The sequence below is a fragment of the Lathamus discolor genome, chromosome 6, assembly GCF_037157495.1.
Source record: "Lathamus discolor isolate bLatDis1 chromosome 6, bLatDis1.hap1, whole genome shotgun sequence".
Lineage (NCBI taxonomy): Eukaryota > Metazoa > Chordata > Aves > Psittaciformes > Psittacidae > Lathamus > Lathamus discolor.
Genome location: NC_088889.1, coordinates 788,024 through 806,762, shown reverse-complemented (window position 1 = coordinate 806,762; position 18,739 = coordinate 788,024). Strand labels below are relative to the sequence as shown.

The following is an 18,739-nucleotide window of genomic DNA, read 5'->3' as shown; positions in this document are numbered from 1 at the left end:
GGGGCACAGCCCAGGGCAGAGCATACCTAACACGAGCTCTCGCTGGGTGAGGCTGAGCCTGTCAGGTGTCACCTCGGTGCCTTCCCCTCTGCTGCTCCCCGGGGCCCGGCTCGGCCACACCGCAGCTTCCTCCCGTGCAGGATGTGGCAGCGCCGGTTTCAGCCTCCGCAGCAACACCCAGGCTTGGTCCTTTTTGGCTCCGCTGTGCTTCCTGGCCCCTGCCCCTCCTGGGTTCTGCCGTGCTCCGGGTGCGCTGGGATCCTCTGGGTCAGCTCTTTGTGGCTCTCCTGGACTCTCTGGGGCTCCCTTTGGGTCTCTGGGGGTCACTTGCACTCACCAGGGCTCTCTGGGGCTCCCCTGGAAGTTCGCCCTGGTTCCTCTGAGCTGTTCTGGCCGCTCTCCCCGGCGCCTTTCTCAGATGCCTCCGAGAGGTTGCGGCATCTCCAAGCTTCCTGAACCCCCACAGCCGGTCTGGGATCTGCTGCCCGTTCCCAGGCTCCGATGCTCCCCACCAGCAGCTTCTGTTCCTTTGATGATCCTCGCATCAGCCCATCTGAGGAGCAGCAATCCCTGGGGTCGGGCACAGGGTGGGAGCCAGGGCTGGGCTCTCCTCAGAGCGGGGTCGCTGCAGCCAGCAGCAGGGATGTGGGTCCCGTCGTGCCTGTGGGTGAATGTGTTTTGCTCCAGCCCCGCGCCAGCACCACCCATCAGACCATGGCCAGTGTTCGGTGCTCTGACCATGAGCCTGAAGCTCCCAGGAGGGCCCCTGCTGCAACCGCAGCACTTCCAGTCGGGACAGGGACCAGGAAACGCCATGGAGCAGTTCTGGAGGATGTGGGATTGGCTGTGCAGAGAACCTGGAACTGGTTGGCATGAGAAGCTGTCTGAGCCCTGCCTGGATGTGCCAGGATCTGGGGCCTGGTCCCTGGGCTCCATCCCAGTGCCCAGCTCTGCTCACTGCGTTCCAGTGCTCCTGGCAATGGGAGAGGAGCAGCCCATGGAGCTGCACAGCATTCCCGGGCACGGCTGCTGTTGGGAACCACCACGGTGTGGAGAGGCCTCTGGGAGGAGCTTTATTTCACAAGGCTACAACACGAGTGTTCTCCGCAGTAGATCCACGGCCAGAAGCAGAGGGAGACCTTCCCGGGGACTACGCAGACCCCATCAATACGGGAACCACGGTGAACATCCGCAGGCAGTGAATAGGAATCTCCGCAGCCCCAGGGTGTCTGGGCACTGCCAGCACCAGGGATCAAACAGGAACGGGTCAGACCCACCAGTGCCTCACCCCCATTCCCTTCAGCCTCAGCTCTGCTCCTTCCCACCCTCCCAGGACCTCGGGGCAGGTCCTGTTGGACCCGTGATGCACAGACGGGCCTCAGCTCCAGGGCGTTCATTCCTGCGCTCCTCCAGGGGACCGGCAGAGCCCCTCGGGAGGTTTTCAGCGCTGAAAGGACGCCTCACGCAGGAATCCTCCCCGGCCCCTCATCCACGGCACTGGCGCAGGCCCGGTCCCTGAGCCCCTCGCGCCGCCGGTCCAGCCCTCACACGAGTTTGACTTGTTCAAGCTCCGCCGCCTCCCGCAGGGTCTCTTCATCCAGCCCCGAGCTCGGCAGCCTGTGGGGAGGAGGAGGAGGAAGAGGTCAACCCCCCCCCCAGCTGACCGCGGACCGTGGCACTGCAGCCAGAGAGGGCAGACGGGGCCAGCGTGGGGGTCCCGGTGCCATGGGCACCCTGCCCCTGTGGGCTTCCTGCTGCTTTACAACCGATTGCTCTCTGCAGCTGCCTGACAGCAGGATGCAGCGAGGGGGTCAGGCTCTGCTCCCAAGGGACAAGGGATGGGACAAGAGGAAAGGGCCTCAAGCTGCACCAGGGGAAGTTTAGATGGAGGTTGGGACCCGTTGTCCCTTACCACAGCTCCTGCAGGCACCCAGGTGATGCCAGGGTCCTTGTCCCTTACCACAGCTTCTGCAGGGACCCGGGGTGCTGCCCCAGCGCCCAGCACAGCGCCTGCACGCTCCCTTTGTCCAGGTTGTTCTCGCTCAGGTCCAGGGTCTCCAGGGCGCATCCAGCACGGAGCGCGGAGCACAAGTCCTCGCAGCAGGCTCCCAAGAGGCCGCACTGCCACAGGCTGTGGGGACAGGGAAGGGACACGTGGGGACACCCCATGCACAGCCAGGAACCCAACCTGGCCTGAAAACAGCTTCCAGGGAGGACTTGCTCCAGGGTTCCTGCGAGGTCCCGGTGCTGGATAAGACCTCCCAGGATGGGGAGCATCCCTTTGGATGGTCATGGGCAGGACCGGGTTTCCTCTTGACCGGGTTACCCCAGTCACTTCTTGCAACCCCAGAATAGGATTTGGTCTTTGTGGAGCAAAATAGGGTTGGGATGATCCTTATGGAGCAAACATCTGTGCACATGCAGCTGGAGCGTGCAGGGGGACGGAATGCCTGCAGCTGGGGGCAGGGAGCGCGCTGCTGCTCCGCCTGGGAGAGCTTTAAATGCCGCTTTCAGTCACCTCCTCTGGGTGCTCATGAGTCATTTATCCCACCGCAAACAAGTCCCTTCCCCTCTCCGCTGCGGGCACCCGGCCCCTGCGGCTCCTGCGGCCCCGAGGCACCCAGGGGCGGCTCCCGGAGCCCCCCGCCTCAGCCCCACACCGTGTCACCCACCTGAGGGTGCGCAGCCGGCAGCGGGGGTCCCGCAGCCCCGGGCTCAGCCGCCTCACGCCGCCGTCCCCCACGGCGTTGCCCCCCAGGTGCAGCTCGGCCAGGCTGGGGCTGTCAGCGAGCACCGCGGCGAGGGTCTCGCAGCCCAGCTCCGTCAGCCCGCACTGCCACAGCCTGCGGGCGAGCGGGCAGCGGGGCCTGGCCACGGGGCTCTCCCGTCCTCCGGGGCCCCGGCGCCACCCCCCCACCCCCCCCCCAGCAGAGTCCCGGCTGTCACCAGGGGCACTGCAGCCCCTGCCCTCGGCTCAGCATCACCAGGGAGCTCGTCCAGCCGCTGCTGGACAGGCCCAGCCCCTCTCCCTCCTCCATCGCTGCAAAGCAAAGGTGCCCCCGAGGGACCTGGGGGGCTCAGTCTGGAGAAGGCTCAGGGGGGACCTGATGGCTCCCTACAAGTGCCTGACAGGAGGATGGAGCCAGGAGGGGCTGGGCTCTGCTCCCAAGGAACAAGGGATGGGACAAGAGGAACCGGCCTCAAGCTGCCCCAGGGCAGGTTCAGATGGAGCTGAGGAACAATTCCTGCCCCAGAGGGTGCTCAGCATTGGAACAGGCTGCCCAGGGCAGGGCTGCGGGCACCGGCCCTGCAAGGGGTCACACACCCTCAGTGCCATGGGTTAGGGGTGGCCTTGGCAGTGCTGGGGAATGGTTGGACTGAGTGAGCTTAAAGCTCCTTTCCAACCTGGTTGATTCCATGGCTCTGCGATTTCTCGCCCTGCTCCCTGCCCTGCTCTGTGCCTCCACCAGCCCAGCCCGGACCCTTGCCACTGGGGCTCCATGCAGCAGGGGGATGCTGCCCTGGGAGATGTGACTGATGCTGTTTCCCCACTCCTGTCCCGCAGCCCCTCTGCAGCCGTGTCCTGCCTGGCCTCCTGCTCCTGGCACTGCTGGGCTGACTGGGATGGGGCTCGCTGGTAGTGCCAGGGGAAAAGCGAGTGAAGAGCTTGTTTAGAAGCAGATGGAGAAGCCAGTTCTGGCTCAGCAGCAGTGGCCGTGGTGGAGCCCTGTGGGACTTTGGGGGCCGCCAGTGCCCTGCCACTGGCCCTGGAGCACTGAGGTCCCTGTTCCTGCCGCACAGCAGCTCCCGGAGCCCCCCGCCTCAGCCCCACACCGTGTCACCCACCTGAGGGTGCGCAGCCGGCAGCGGGGGTCCCGCAGCCCCCGGCTCAGCCGCCTCACGCCGCCGTCCCCCACGGCGTTGCCCCCCAGGTGCAGCTCGGCCAGGCTGGGGGTGTCAGCGAGCACCGCGGCGAGGGTCTCGCAGCCCAGCTCCGTCAGCCCGCACTGCCACAGCCTGCGGGCGAGCGGGGCCTGAGCCGGGACACACCGAGCCCCGGCCACCCGCTGCTTCCTGCCCCATCCCTGGCAGTGCTCAAGGCCAGGTTGGACGCAGGGGCTTGGAGCAAGCTGCTCCAGTGGAAGGGGTCCCTGCCCGGGGCAGGGTTGGGACTGGAGGAGTCTTAAGGTCCCTTCCGACACAAACCAGGCTCAGTGCCCCTGAGCCCCGGGCTGGTTTAGCGCATCCCCGGGCAGCGACGTGGCCGCATCCTGCGCACCCGCACCCGTCCCACCCGGAGCCCCCCCGGGTCAGCGCGGGACCGGTCCCTACTCGAGCTTCCGGAGGCCGCGGCCGGGGCCGCGCAGCGCCGCGCACAGCTCCCGCACGCCGCCGTCCCCCACCGCGTTGTCGCTGAGGTCCAGCAGCGCCAGCCCGGGCACAGCCGCCAGCACCGATGCCAGAGCCCTGCAGCCCGCGGCCGTGAGGCTGCAGCCGCCCAACCTGCGGGGGGGGGGGGGCAGAGTGAGGCGGCCCGGGCCGGTGTCCCCCGCCTGCGCCCAGCTTGGAGGTGGCTCCTGCGGCAGCGCTGGGGACACCGTGGTAATGGCTTTAACCTGCCGGGGTCCCCGCTGCAGTGCCGGCGTCCCCCACACAGCATCTCCCGCTGCAGTGCCAGCAGTGTCCATGTACCCTCGGTACCCCTTCCTGGTGTCCCTCACACAGTGCCAGTGCCCGTGTCTCTCCCCCGTGTCAGCGTCCCTGTCCCTCCCCACTGCCCCTCACAGTGTCCTTGTCCCCCCGTGTCAGTGTCCCCACCTCTCCCCGCTGCCCCTCACACAGTGTCCTTGCCCCCCGTGTCAGTACCCCCCTCTCTCCCCGCTGCCCCTCACAGTGTCCTTGTCCCCCCGTGTCAGTGTCCCCCTCCCTCCCTGCTGCCCCTCACAATGTCCTTGTCCCCCCGTGTCAGTGTCCCCCCCTCTCCCCACTGCCCCTCACAATGTCCTTGTCCCCCCGTGTCAGTGCCCCCCTCTCTCCCCGCTGCCCCTCACAGTGTCCTTGTCCCCCCGTGTCAGTGTCCCCCGCTCTCCCCGCTGCCCCTCACCGCAGCTCCCGCAGGGGGCCGGCTCCGCGCCGCAGCCCCTCGCACAGCCGCCTCACGCCTTCATCCCCCAGGTCCTTGTTCCCAGCCAGGCCCAGCTCGGTCAGGGCAGGGCTGGTGCCGAGGACGGAGCCCAGAGCCGCGCCGCAGGCGCTGCTGAGCTCACACCGGTCCAGCCTGCGGAGGGGTGCGGAGGGGTGCGGAGGGGCCGGGGCCGCCGCTGGTGATGGCCCCACAGCGGGGGGGGCTCCGCGAGCAGCCCCCGGGGGCCGGTCCCACCGCACAGGACGTGGTCCCCCCCCGGGGCTGCCGCCGCGGGGGCTCTGCGCCGGCAGCCGCGTACCTCAGCGTCTTCAGCTGACAGCCTGATGCCTCCAGGGCTTGACAGAGCGAGTGGATGGGTGGCGGCGTCCTCTCCTCCTCGGGGGCTTCCCTGCAAGGAGATGCTTCCTATTGCATGGGTGGATAGGGCCCTTGGCCGAGGGCCTGTAGGGACAGGATGAGGGGAAATGGCTTTAAACGGACAGAGGGGGTTCAGTCACTGGCAAAGGCTGCCCAGAGGAGCTGTGGCTGCCCCAAAAGGAAAACTCCCTGAGCTGGACCCGTTCTCTCTGAGCAGAACGAGGAAGCTCTGCCCACACTCCTCATCTCTGTCCAGTTTTCTCCCCGTACAAGCACAAAGGAGAGCCGAGGTTTCGCTCTGGGGTCCCTGGTGAGAGCACAGGGCTGGGGCTGTTGGTTTCACAGCCATGAGCCTGCTCGAGGAGGAGGAGGACAGTCCCTGGCTCCTGCCAGCGCAGCCGCACACTGTCCCAGCACAGGCTGTCCCTTCCAACCCAGACCAGCCTGGGATCCTGGGATTCTGCTTATATCCCAGTCTATTCTTCTTCCCATCCTATTCCTGTTCCTATCCTATTCCTATTTCTGTCTTATTGCTTTCCTATTCCTATAATAGCCCTACCCCTAACCCTACCCATATCCTACCCTATCCTATCCTATCCTATCCTATTCCTGTTCCTCCTTCTCTCCCTCTCCTAGCACTGTTCCCTGCCCACCAGCTGTGACTCGAGGTCACGGCTCTGCCCATGCAGGTGTCACCAAGCCCTCAGGCTCGGGGGCTCGGCAGCCCGGGACCCCACGCACCCATGCGGTTTCTTGCACGGCTGCGGCTCTGCGGTGTCCTCGGGCTCATCCCACAGGAAGCAGCAGTGCCCCAGCTCCAGCACCTGCAGCCCAGGGAACCTCCTCAGGCTGAAGGCAAGGACGACTTGGTCAAAGCGGTTGAGGTTGAGCCCATGCAGGCGCAGCCCCGTGAAGGGGCACAGGGCGGCCGCCACCAGCCGCTCATCCTGCAGCTCGTAGAGGCAGTGGCAGAGCTCCAGGTCGCGGACCAGCCCCGTCTCCTCCAGCAGAAGAGCCAGGGCTGTTTTCTGGCTGTCCTGAAGCCACTCCAGCAAATCCTGCATAATCCTGGCAGAGATTTTACAGCCCGTCTCCTGCTCCAGCTCCCTCCTGCGATCCTCGTTTAAGAGTCCAAAGAGGAACCGCACGGTCAGGATGAAGTAGTTCCTGCAGCTGCCGTAGCTCTCCAGCAGCTCCTTCACATCCCTGCTGGGTCCCACGGGGGGCTCCTGCGCTTCCCCTTCATCCTCCAGCAGGTAGAAGAGCGCCGCGAAGAACTCCTGGAAGCTGAGGTGGATGAAGCTGTAGGAGCTGACGCAGGAGATGTCCTTCTGGAAGAGGTGCTCGTTGAGGAGGAGCGGGAGGGCTTCCTGCCGGCCCAGCGCCAGCCCCTGCACCTCCTTCTCCTCGAAGAGGACCCTGTGCCCGCCGAGGCCGCCGGCCGCCAGGCAGCAGAGCCTCCGCAGCACGGCGGGCACATCCTGCCGCTGCCGCCCGCGCAGGGAGCGCAGCAGCGCCGAGAGGTAGAGCACGTAGATCCCGGTGGTGGTGCGGGGGCTGTGGGCCAGGCCCCCGGCGCGGCCGAGCTGCTGCCTCAGCACGGTGCAGACGATCCAGCAGACGACGGGCACCAGGCACATGGTGAAGAGCAGCTCGTGGCCCCGCACGAAGCGGAAGGCGGCCGCCGCCTGCTCCGCGCTCCCGAAGAACCGCTGGAAGTAATCCCTCCGGTCCGCCTCCGAGAAGCCCAGGATCTCGGCGCAGCGCTCGTGCTGCAGGAGCCGCCGCAGGTTCTGCAACGCCGCCGGCCTGGTGGTGATGAGCAGGGAGCTGTGGGGCAGGAGCCTCCTGCGGAGCAGGCTGGCGAGGACGACGTCCACCGGGCGCCGCTCGCCGGGCTCCGCGCACAGCTCCGACCACGGCTGCTCCACCGAGAAGCGGAGCTCGTCGAAGCCGTCGATGATGAACAGGAGCTTCTCCGGCTGCTGCAGCACCGCGTCCAGCGGCAGGGCGCTGCCGGGGCAGCACCGCTCCAGGAGGTCGGCCATGCTGGCCTCGCCGGCCAGGACGTTCCCCTCGCGGCAGTGGATGTAGAACACGAAGTCAAACTCCTCGAACATCTGGTTGCACGCCCAGTCCAGCATGATCTTCCTGGCCGTCATGGTCTTCCCCATGCCCGCGGCGCCCAGCAGCACCACCTCCTTTGGGCTCCAGCCCTCGTCGTCGGGCTTGAAGAGGTCGGCGATGGCAATGGAGCAGCTGGCGCGCTCCTTCATGAGGTCCGCGTGCCCGCGCCCCACGGCCGCGATCTCGCGCTCGCGCTGGTGCTCGTCGCGGTGCTCGGTGACCATCACCAGCCGCGCGTACCGAGCGCTGAGGCTCACGCTGTCGCCCACCCGCGCGTTCGGGTCCTTCATGCGGCCGTAGGCCTGGCGCACGGCCCTCTTGTACCCACTGCGGTGATCTGGAAGGTGAACCCCCTGGGGCAGCAGCAGAGCACGGGGCAGCAGCGGCAGAAGAGCCCCCGCGCTTTCCCCCACTGGCACCTACCTGATGGCGATGATCCCAGCAGAGAAGCAGGCCCCAGAGCTGGGGGAAAAGGGGTGTTAGTAGGAACCATCACCGAGCTCCAGCACCCCAAACCGCTCCACTTCCCTATGCCCGGCTGCAGGGACCCCCCATCCATAGCAGCCTCCTGGCCCCTGCAGGGCTCCTGCACACACAACCCCTGGAATGGGGCCGGGAGCTGCTCAGCATTCCCACCTCTCTCTCTGCTCTCCCGGAGCAGGGCAGCAGCGTTGCGGCGCTGGATGTGCTCCAGGACGGTTATCGCCACGTCCAGGGCAGCCTCCGCGCCGTAGAACTCCAGCATGAGGTTCTTGGTGTCTATCCAGTCGGCCTTCTCCAGCCGGCCCCAGGGAATGGGGCTGCAGCCGCGCAGCTCCGCGTGCGCCAGCGCATCCCGGAACAGCTTAAAATCCAGCTGGGAGAGGTCCTCCAGGGCACGGAGCAGGAGCTCCCCAGCTCTGCACCCCCTCTGCCAGTGGCCGCTGCCCGGGGCACTGCTCCTGCTGCTGCCCGTGTGCATGGGCACAGCCCGGCCCCTGCTGCAGAGCCACTGTGAGACGCCTCCAGCCCCACACACAGCCCCACGGCAAAAGCCCTGTGAGACCCCTCCGGCCCCACACAGAGCCCCATCCTATTGTGCTGCCTCTGCCCTGAGCAGCTCTGCCGCCGCTGCCACCAGCTTCCTCCTCTGTGCTCGGCTCTCCAGGGCTGTGGGGCTATGTGGCTGTGCGGCTGGCTGTAGGGCTGTGGGGCTGCAGGGCTGTGGGGCTGCAGGGCTGTGCTGCTGCAAGGCTGTGGGGCTATGGGGCTGGCTGTGGGGCTGGCTGAAGTTCCCCTGCCCGCTCCCCAGCCCCAGACATCCCCACCCGCACAAGTACAAGGCGCAGTGGGGCAGCTCTTTGCTGCAAAGCCTCGCTGGAGCCGTGTCCCACCAGCAGAGCAGAGACCCCACAACCAAAGCAGAGAACCCACGAGCAGAGCAGAGACCCCATCACCAGAGCACAGAGCCCATGAGCAGAGCACAGAGCCCATGAGCAGAGCACAGTCCTTATCACCAGAGCAGAGACCCCACCACCAGAGCAGGGTCCCCACCACCAGAGCATTGCTCCCACCAGGAAAGCTGTGGACCTACCAGGAGATCAGCGTCCCACCAAGCAGAGCAATGTCCTCACCAGGAGAGCACCATCCTCACTGAATCCCACCAGGAGAGCAGCGTCCCTTCCAGGAGATGGGTGTCCTCACCAGGAGAGCCGCATGAGGACAGCGGTGTCTCCAGCAGCAGAACCCAGGGTGGCTGCTGGCCCTGCTCTGCTGTGTGGGACACGCTGTGCAGGGCTACCGGGCCAGCGGCTCTATGGGGATGGAGCTCACCCGCAGCCCAGGAGCCACCCATGCACTCTTGCTTCCTGAGTGAGCAACTCACCCTTCAACGCGTTGATTTCCTTCTTAGGTCAACGCTCGCGGAGCGCATCACGTTCTGCACCTCTTTGAGTTTCCTCTTCTCTGCACCGGCTCCATCCTCCCCACGCTGCAGTGGAGGGCTCGCTGAAGGCACGGGGGGGACCTCGGCCCCCGGACACTGTGACTTGGCTGCTGGTCAAGTCCCTGCTCCCCTTGGGACACGCTGCTGAGCCCCAACAGCCTGGGCCTGGCCAGAGAGAGGGGGAGCGGTGGCTTCATATCCTAGCACAGAGCCCAGCATCAGCTCTGGTGTCCCCCCTCCAGGGCAGGGTCCGGGTGCCAGCCCGTGGCCAGCGTGGCCGCACTGCGGCGTGGCTCTGCTCTGCCCTGCCCTGCCCGGGTCCTGCGGGGCGACGGGGCGCGCACGGGCTGCCTGGTCAAGCAGAAACGTTCAGAACCTCAGGCTGCCCCCAGAGCACCAGACCCAAACCTGGAGGAGCCTCCAGGAGACAAAGAGCGGATGAGCACAGGCTGCGCTCCTTGGTCTCACCACACCAACCATTGCACAACCCTGCGGGTGCACGGGGCGGCCCGGGCACGGCACCGGCAGCAGCAGAACCCGTCTCTGAGCGCCTCCGATGCTGCACAGATGTCCCCAGAGCAGCTCTGCGGGAGGTGACATCGGGTGGGGTGTGAAGAGAAACCAAAAGCACAGCTCAGCCCCACGGCAGGCAAAGGGGCATGCACAGCAACCCAGGGAGGCAGCCGCACCCCCACGGCAGCACCCCCAGTGAAGCCTGCTCAGCCGGGGGTGAAACACTTCGAGGCTCACCCTCGCCGTGGACACCCCAAGCTCCAGAAACCACTTTGGAGTTGGGATTTCTGCCACCCGCTGCTGATGACAAAGCGCCTCAGGGCAAAGGAGAAACGTGCCCTGGATGGGGAGACCCAAACTGAAGTCGAACCGAGCTCTGCTGCTTCACTCCCATTCCCCTTCGCTTCCCCCAGTGATGGAATTCAGACTGGGATGAATTACTGCAAAGTCATTTGAGGTGGTGGAGCAACCAGTTAAGGACTGGTGTGATGTGCTGGGAGTGATGCTGGGGACACTGAGCTCCACACTGACTTTATTGCTTAAATACTGGTGATGCAGAAGCTGGGCACATCGTGGCTGCAGTGAGGTTTTGTGGCGTGGATGGGGGCTCACTTGGCAAGTGGCAATGCTCCAATGGTCCTCCAGTGGTGCTCCAATGGTAGGACTTAATGATCTTAAAGATCTTTTCTTTCGATTCTAGGATTCAGTGCTGGTGCTCTGATGATGCTCCAATGGTGCCCCAAAGGTGCTCTGATGATGCTCCAATGGTGCCCCAAAGGTGCTCCGATGATGCTCCAATGGTGCCCCAAAGGTGCTCTGATGATGCTCCAATGGTGCCCCAAAGGAGCTCTGATGATGCTCCGACAGCTCCTTGGCACAGCCGCAGGTCGTGGCTCTCACCGGGTGCCCTCTGTCTGAACTTCCTGCCCCACGGAACCGCAGGGCTGTGAGGGGCAGGAAGTTCAGAGAGATGCTGCTCCCACCGGCACCGCAATGGGGCCTCACCTGAAACAAACCACATCATCCCCGGTGCAGCCCAGTCCCACACGGCACCGGCCAGCCCCAGTGCCCCAGGATGTGCCGGAGGGTGCTGAAACCCACAGTGGGGGCAGGAGCAGTGTGCCCAAGCCCTCCCCATTGCTCCGCAGCACAGGAAGACACGTGGACGGGTGCTGGCGGTAGAGGCACATGCAGTAAACAGGGGTTTGAGACGCTGCCCCAGGTGCCACCACAGCAGCTGCACCAGGCCAGGGCTGCGAGAGCTGTGCTGGGGACCAGGAGGATGCTGCTGGAGCCACATCTCCTGTCACCATCTCAGGCTGCAGCCCAGCGCTGCGCTGCTGTTGGAGGGCCAGCGGGGACCTCCTGTTTGTGACCAACTGCTCCGACCACCGTCAAGAGAAGAGACGTCACCGTTCCTAGAGCCCCAGAATCACAGTGGCTTGTGCTGGAAGGGACCTTAAAGCTCCTCCAGCTCCAACCCCTGCCCCGGGCAGGGACCCCTTCCACTGGAGCAGCTTGCTCCAAGCCCCTGTGTCCAACCTGGCCTTGAGCACTGCCAGGGATGGGGCAGCCACAGCTTCTCTGGGCACCCTGTGCCAGCGCCTCAGCACCCTCCCAGGGAAGAGCTTCTGCCTAAGAGCTCAGCTCAGTCTCCCCTCGGGCAGGTTCAAGCCATTCCCCTCGGCCTGTCCCTGCAGGCCTTTGTCCCAAGCCCCCCTCCAGGTTTCCTGTCAGCCCCCTACACCTTCCTCTCCTTTCCTCCTCCTCTCCAAAGCTTGAATGCACACAGGTTAGATGAAGCGGGCTATCAGATGCTGCCTTCCCTGAGCGAGATAAAGCCCTGGATGTAAGGCAGATTTACCAAGCCAGGCTCCTCAGACCCATCCCAGGCTCCTGGGTCTGGGCAGAGCCTGGCTGGTGGCTGCCGACACCTCCCCAGAGAAGGGCCAGGGAAGTAGGATTGAAAAGGGGGGGCTGGAATCAAGCTTGGAGGGATCATCCGAAAACCCGGCTCTCTCCCTCTTGTGGGTCTGTCCCGGGAATGCTGCTTCAATGGGGCTGGGCTCTCGCAGGGGCTTGTGGTGTCCCCATGGCTGCGTCTCCATGGCTGTGACCACAGGGGTGTTGGCAGGGGGCCGCTGCCGAGCTCTCCCCACTCCGGGCATGGGTTGCATCCTTTGCTGCCAACGTAGCCCGAAATCCTGGGGGAGTGGAAAAACCCCGGGCAGAAGGAGGAGAGCTGCGGGGGGGCTCGGGCTCATCCCCATCCCCAGCGCTGCGTCTGCCCGAGGTGGCCCCAGGGCTGTCCGGGCGCACTGGGCTCCCGGAGCTCCCAGCAGCGCCGGTGACAGCGTGGCAAGGGGCACCGTGTGCCACCGGGCAGAGGAGCCGTCCTGCGGGAGCAGGAGGCACCGGGATCCAGCCGGGGAAGGGACCCACCCCATGAAAACAGCAGGAGAACATGAAAACGAGGACCCCCCACCCCAGATGCACGGGTTGAAGATGCCTCCTTCCCAACAGTGCCACAGCCATGGTGTGGCAACGCTTCCAGAGCAAAACACAGGCATCCTTGTGATTGAAAAGGGCTGTTTCACGGCCAAAAGCCGGCTGCGGGGGCAGGGCAGCAGCTGAATCCCATTCCTCCCCATCCAAAAGGAGAAGGGAAACGGGATTTTTCGGCTCGGGCAGAGCAAAACAACCAGTGTCAACGTGAGGCATTTTCCAGGGCTGTGAGCAGGGAAAACAGAACCCAGAGCACGTTCCAGCTCCAGCGGCTGATGGGGTTTGTGTGCACGGTTAGGTCGGCTTTAACGGGAATGCACGGCCCTGCCGCAGCCGCTACGGCTGCCCCGCGGCAGCGGCTCCCTGCGGGGCGGCAGCACCGGTACCGGTGCTGCCGGGGCGATCCCGGTGCCTTGCTCTCCCCCTCCGCCGAGACGTCATTTGTTTCTGTTTCCAGATCCCGGGAAACCCTGATTCACCCCATCCCACGGGGACGCTCCCCAGGGCCGGGGGGGGGGATGCGGGGGGGGCTCGGCACCCCTCGTTCCTCTCCATGCGGCCGTGCGGGTGCGGGTCTCCCCCCCCCGGCCTGGCCAGGGCGTCCCTTGGGGTGGGGATGTTGCTCCCCACCGCCGCCGCCGCCGTCTCCATGTCTCCATCGCTCCGGCGGCTCCGCATCCCGCTCTCCTGTTGCTCAGAGATGTGGAGGCAGTTGCTAAGAGACACCGAAACGTCAGTATCTGGCCCTCAAGGAAAAAAAAGAGGAAAAAAAAAAAGAGAAAGAGAGAGACAAGGGAGGACGAGGAGGAGGAGGGGAGGAAGGAGGTGGGGAAAGACCCTGCTCCCATTGCCAGGCTCGGCAGCAGCCTTGGCCGCGGCTGCAGGAGCCGCTCGCCCAACTTGGCTGCCTCCGGGGCAAGGGCGGCCGCCCGGGGGACCCCCCCCCGGCCACCCATCAGCGCCCAGGCCTCAGGGAACCGAGCCCTGCTCATCCCCTGGTGTGAGTAGCCGGGGCTGGAGCGGGGGCCGGGGAGGCAGGGGGGGGCCGGGGCGGTGGTGACCACCCTGCCCCCGTGAGATGGGGCCGTGGGGCGGGGATGGGGCTGAGGGGAATACGGGCGAGGGAGGATGGAGCGAAGATGGCCATGGGGAGGGGGGCGAGAGCAGGCCGGGATGGGGACCCCGGGGGGGTGCCGTGGAGGGGGGTCCCCACCGGGGAAAGGGGGGGGCCTGCGCACCGGGCCCCCCGGCTCTGGCCACTGAAACGTGGAGCTGAGCAAGGTCAGCGCGGCTGGGGCTCTGCTTTGGCTGAAACCCCCCCGGGGGGGGGGGGGTGGAGGAGCGGGTGGCCCCGGCATGGGGGGCACCGGGAGGCTGCAGGTGCCCCGCAGGGCTGCAGGGGCCGCGGCCCCCGGCTTCCCTCGGCCCCTCTCCCTCGCAGGCAGCGGAACCGGCCGGACAAGGCCCGCCCCGGGGCCCGCAGCCCGCCGTGCCCCCCGGATGCGGCCGGCATGGCCGGAGCATCGCTGTGAGCGCCCGGCGCCCGGCCCTGCTCCCCGCGGCCGGCGGCTCTCGGCGTGAGCGGCCCCCTCCCGGTGCCGGGATGGCTCCCGCCGCCCCGTGAGGGCCCGGGCCTCGCCGGCGCCCGCCGGGCTGTGTCTCGCCGCCGCCCCGCCATGCTGCTGGGCCCCTGGCTGGTGGCGGCGGCGGCGGCGGCTGTGGCGGCGGGCGCCGGGGCGGGCTGCCCGGTGCTGTGCACGTGCCGCGGGCAGGCGGTGGACTGCAGCGGCCAGCGCCTCTTCTCGGTGCCGCCGGAGCTGCCGCTGGACACCGGGAACCTGAGCCTGGCGCACAACCGCATCGCCAGCATCCCCCCGGGGTACCTGTCCTGCTACGGGCAGCTCCGCGCCCTCGACCTGCGCAACAACTCCCTGGCGGCGCTGCCGGCCGGGCTCTTCCTGGGCGCCCGGCGCCTGGCGCACCTCGACCTCAGCTACAACAACTTCAGCCTGGTGCCGGCGGACATGTTCCTGGAGGCCAGCGGGCTCCTGCGCCTCGACCTCAGCCACAACCCGGGGCTGCGGCGCGTCCACCCCGACGCCTTCCGCGGGCTGGCGCAGCTGCGGGAGCTGGACCTCAGCTTCGGGGCGCTGCCGGCGCTCAGCCTGGAGGCGCTGGAGGGGCTGCCGGGGCTGGTGGCCCTGCGCCTGGGGGGCAACCCCTGGGTGTGCGGCTGCGCCATGGAGCCCTTCCTCAAGTGGCTGCGGGGACGCATCCAGCGCTGCGCTGCCGGTAGGTGCCCGCGCGTCCCCGCTCCTGCCCCATGCACCGTGGGGGGGGGAGCCGGGCACGGTCCTGATGCCGTGTCCCGTCCCGTGTCCCCCCCCCAGAGTCGCAGCTGGCCGAGTGCCGGGCCCCCCCTGAGGTGGCGGGAGCCCCCCTGCTCTCGCTGACGGACGAGAGCTTCCAGGCCTGCCACCTCACGCTCACGCTGGATGATTATCTCTTCATCGCCTTCGTCGGCTTCGTCGTCTCCATCGCCTCGGTGGCCACCAACTTCCTGCTGGGCATCACCGCCAACTGCTGCCACCGCTGGAGCAAGGCCAGCGAGGACGAGGACGTTTAGGTACCGCCGACGTCCCCCCGACCCCGCCGGGACCCCGGACTGTGCCTTGTCCTTGTCCCCTCCCGCTGCCCCCCCGCGCCGGGGTGGCCTCAAGACGCCGGCCTGGCGGTGGCAGGGGGACCGGGGGACACCTCCTCTTCCTTCTGCCCCAGTATGGGGAGGTTTTGTCCCGGTGGGCGCCCCCCAGGGTTGACCCCCTCCAGCACCCTGAGCTTGGACTCTCCTGTCCCCGCTACCCAGGGCCGGTGAAGGCGGCGGCACAGGGTCCCATAGGAGCCTCCACACAGTGCCAGGCAGTGGGACCAGGGGCTGTGACTGGGGAGCAGCCCCCCTGCTTGAGAGAGAGACCCCAGAAGTGGTGTGTGCCTTGGGGGGGACACCAACCACCCTCCATGGGGGACATCCAAGGAAACCCCCGCTTCCAGCCCAAAAGCATCACCAGTGGAGCCCCCCCGAATCCTGCCCGTGCTCTCCAGCCTGGCCCCAGGACCTGGAGCCATCACCCAGCTCAGCACTGCCGCTACCGGGGGACGCCTGCGCCCTGCGGTGGCACCGGGCCGTGCCGGGACAGCCCCGGGGCCGCCGTGCCCGCGACGCCCCAGGCGGGAGCACCCCCGGTCCTCGCCTTTCTCTTCCAAAGTTCCGCGCAGGTTCGGAGCCAAACCGGGCCCTGGGCCCTGGGCGGCGGCTGCGGGGAGGGGACCGCGGTTGCCAGCACCGGAGGCCGGGAGGGGGCCGGGGGGGGGCTCAGCACCTCCCGCGGGGCTGCCCGAGAGCGGCTCCTCCTGCGCCGCGGGGGGGTGGGACGTGGGTGCAGCTTCAAACCAAATCGACCCCCCCAGAGACAGGAGGAAAGGGGGGACCCAGGCGAAGCGGTGCCACCCCCCGGGCCCCCGCTGCCAGCGGGGCGCAGGAGGCAGCGGTGTCGCTGCGGTGCCGGGCCGGGGCAGACCCCTCACCGGGTCCTGCGCCCACCCGGCGGACACGGGGAGCCGTGATGGGCCACGCTGGGCTGCGGTGAAGCACCTATGGGGAGGCGGGGCCCCGAGCCCGGTGTCGGAGGAGGGACACCCCCCCCCCCCCCCCGCCCCGCCCCGCGCTGGGCCCCTGCGCATTTTTCCTTCATTTCCTTGATTTCTCTCTTTTTGGCACCCCCGGACCCGCTGGGGCCCGCGGACACGGCCCGGCCCCGCCGGCAGCTCGGGGGGCAGCGGGGAGCCCCCAGCGCAGCTCCCCCCGCCCGCCCCACAGCCAGGCCCTCCGCTGCGCCCTGAGCCGCTGCGGGGAGCGGGGACCCGCGGTGGGCGCCGGGTTCTGCCGGTGTCTGGGTGCCGGCCCCACGGGTGTCCCCACGGCACGGCCACCTCCTGCCCTGCCCCGTCCTCCCGCTTCTGCCCTGCCCTCACCATCGCCCTGCTCCTCGTGTCCTCTTGTTTCTATTTCTTTTCCTCTTATTGCTTTTCTATCTCTTTATCCTTTTCCTTTCCTTTCTTTTCCTTTCTTTTCTTTTGTTTCTTTTCTTTTCTTTTTTCTTTTCTTTCCTTTCCTTTCCTTTCCTTTCCTTTCCTTTCCTTTCCTTTCCTTTCCTTTCCTTTCCTTTCCTTTCCTTTCCTTTCCTTTTTCCTTTCCTTTCCTTTCCTTTCCTTTCCTTTCCTTTCCTTTCCTTTCCTTTCCTTTCCTTTCCTTTCCTTTCCTTTCCTTTCCTTTCCTTTCCTCTTTTTGTTCTTTGCATCTTATTGACATCTTATTTTATAATTTTATTTTGTTTCTTGTTTTCTCCTCCTCTCTCCTCTTCCCTCCTCCCTTTCCCTCCTCTCCGCGCTCCGCTGGGTGCGGGGGGAGGACGGGGAGGCCGAACCCCCCGGTCTTTGTACGAGCACATTTTATAACCGTGGACTTTTGTAACCGGCAGCACTTTTTCAGAGCCGAACCTCAACAATAAAGAGCATCAGCGCAGCCCGGCTCAGCGCCGGGACACGCGTGTGCGGCAGTGACACGCGTGTGCAGCGGTTACACGCGTGGGGGGGCCTCGGGGCCTCAGGGGCGCTGTCCCGCAGCCTGCAGAAGGCATCAGCCGTGTTTTCCCTTCCCGGCGCTTCCTGTTATTCCTCCGGCAGCATCCCCTGGTCCCAGCGGGGCCCAGCTGCCGGCAGCCGGGTCACCCCCGTGTCACCTCCGTGTCCCCGCCGTGTCCCCGGGGCCCTCCCGGCCGGTGCCGAGCGGGCTGGGGGATGCTGGAGCCGTGCGGTGTCCGGGCAGCCCCATGGCTCCATCCATCCCTCCATCCATCCCTCCATCCATCCCTCCATCCATCCTTCCATCCATCCCTCCATCCATCCCTCCATCCATCCCTCCATCCATCCATCCCTCCATCCATCCCTCCATCCACCCATCCTTCCATCCATCCATCCCTCCCTGCCTCCCTCCATCCATCCATCCCTCCATCCATCCATCCATCCATCCGTCCGTCCATCCGTCCGCCCACCCACCCCATACTCCATCCCCACCTGCCATCCCAAACCTCAGCTCCCTCCCGCATTTTCGCACCCCTTTTCCCCATCCTCCCTCCTCCCACCCCAGCCCCAGAGGGTCCCGTGGGGCTGTGGGGACACCGGAGCCCGGGGGCCCCGCTCTGCAGCTCGCCCCTTCCCCCGCTTGGCTGAAGGTGCTTGAACCCCTGGAGGAGGAGAGGAACCCCCAAACCGTTCCCCCTTTTGACCCAATTTTATCTCTTCCCCCCCCCCCCCCCCCATCTGTACCCTGAGCTCTCCCCGTCCCGTCCCCAGCGCTTCCCACAATCCGGAGCCTTTCCTTCCCCAGACACGGACAACCGGCCCCAAGGCGCTGTTGGGGCAAACCCGGGGGTCGGGGTCACCCGGGGCAAACACCAGCGCCCTCCCCGCGTTGCTTTCTCGGCCGTTCCTGACCGTGGGCTCTGTCACAAGCAAACCCGGGCCCGTTTCCCCGGCACGAAGCGGGGCCGGAGCCGCCGGTGCGGGCCGCGGGGTGGGGGGTGGGGGGGGCCCGCTCCGTTTGCTGGCCCGGGAGGTGCGAAGCAGCGGAGCGGGGCTGAGCAGGAGCCGCTTCAAAGGGGGCCCCCGGGCGCAGGGGGTGAAGCCCCTCGCTCGGCCGTTTGGGGCCGGGGGGAGCTGGGTCCTGCTCCCGTCCCCATCCCCGCGCCCCCCCCCGCGCACGCCCTCAGCTCCAGCCCAAGCTCCCTCCAAGGAGCCAGCTCCCCTTCTCCAGCCGGGAGCATCCCCCGGCGGCCGGAGCAGCAGCCCCGGCCCCTGTTTGGGGCTGGGGGCGCCCAGATCGCCCCCGGCAGCGCACCCCGAGCTCCTCCGCGTTCCCAGGGCTTCCCGAGGATGCTCCCCGGCCCCATCCCCCCGGCCCGTGCCCTCTATCTCCGCTCCTCATCTTTCCTCGCCCGCTGCTGCAGGAAGGCAACACCTTCCTTATCTCCTTCCGACGGGTGGTCCGGGCCCCGCCGCCCCTTCCCCCCCCGGCCCCGGCCTTGTGTTTATTCCAAAGTAGCCCCGCA

The 18,739-nt window shown here is 66.9% G+C and overlaps 2 protein-coding genes across 7 annotated transcripts; one reads left to right on the top strand and one right to left on the bottom strand.

The window, feature by feature from the left end:
* Positions 1-1,048: 1,048 nt before the first annotated feature.
* Positions 1,049-10,138, bottom strand: NLRP6 (NLR family pyrin domain containing 6). Of its 6 annotated transcripts, XM_065683306.1 has the most exons (12): positions 10,032-10,138; positions 9,495-9,905; positions 8,267-9,289; positions 8,054-8,092; positions 6,245-7,967; positions 5,445-5,534; positions 5,105-5,278; positions 4,333-4,503; positions 3,847-4,017; positions 2,673-2,867; positions 1,961-2,131; positions 1,049-1,617 (listed from the first exon to the last, which is right to left on the bottom strand). In XM_065683306.1, the coding sequence occupies exons 3-12, from the start codon at positions 8,589-8,591 to the stop codon at positions 1,545-1,547; spliced, it is 3,132 nt and encodes a 1,043-aa protein (XP_065539378.1). In that variant the 5' UTR covers positions 8,592-9,289; positions 9,495-9,905; positions 10,032-10,138; the 3' UTR covers positions 1,049-1,544. The 6 variants fall into 6 exon arrangements, with proteins under 6 accessions (XP_065539378.1, XP_065539377.1, XP_065539379.1 ...); XM_065683305.1 differs by having other exon boundaries at positions 9,495-10,138; XM_065683307.1 differs by lacking the exons at positions 9,495-9,905; positions 10,032-10,138 and having other exon boundaries at positions 8,267-8,610; positions 9,204-9,470.
* Positions 10,139-14,248: 4,110 nt separating this feature from the next.
* On the top strand, positions 14,249-16,705 carry LRRC55 (leucine rich repeat containing 55). The gene is made up of 3 exons (XM_065683341.1): positions 14,249-14,864; positions 14,963-15,198; positions 15,439-16,705. The coding sequence occupies exons 1-2, from the start codon at positions 14,249-14,251 to the stop codon at positions 15,196-15,198; spliced, it is 852 nt and encodes a 283-aa protein (XP_065539413.1). The 3' UTR covers positions 15,439-16,705.
* Positions 16,706-18,739: the final 2,034 nt, after the last annotated feature.

What these genes read in the sequence shown, in the direction of transcription:
- NLRP6 (XM_065683305.1), bottom strand. Translation starts at nt 8,591, where the DNA reads ATGCACACGGGCAGCAGCAGGAGCAGTGCCCCGGGCAGCGGCCACTGG. An exon ending in TGTCAGCTGAAGACGCTGAG is followed by an intron (nt 5,279 to 5,444) that starts GTACGCGGCTGC and finishes ACCCCTCCGCAG; the next exon opens with GCTGGACCGGTGTGAGCTCA. An exon ending in TGCCGGCTGCGCACCCTCAG is followed by an intron (nt 2,132 to 2,672) that starts GTGGGTGACACG and finishes CTGTCCCCACAG; the next exon opens with CCTGTGGCAGTGCGGCCTCT.
- LRRC55 (XM_065683341.1), top strand. Translation starts at nt 14,249, where the DNA reads ATGCTGCTGGGCCCCTGGCTGGTGGCGGCGGCGGCGGCGGCTGTGGCG. An exon ending in CATCCAGCGCTGCGCTGCCG is followed by an intron (nt 14,865 to 14,962) that starts GTAGGTGCCCGC and finishes TCCCCCCCCCAG; the next exon opens with AGTCGCAGCTGGCCGAGTGC.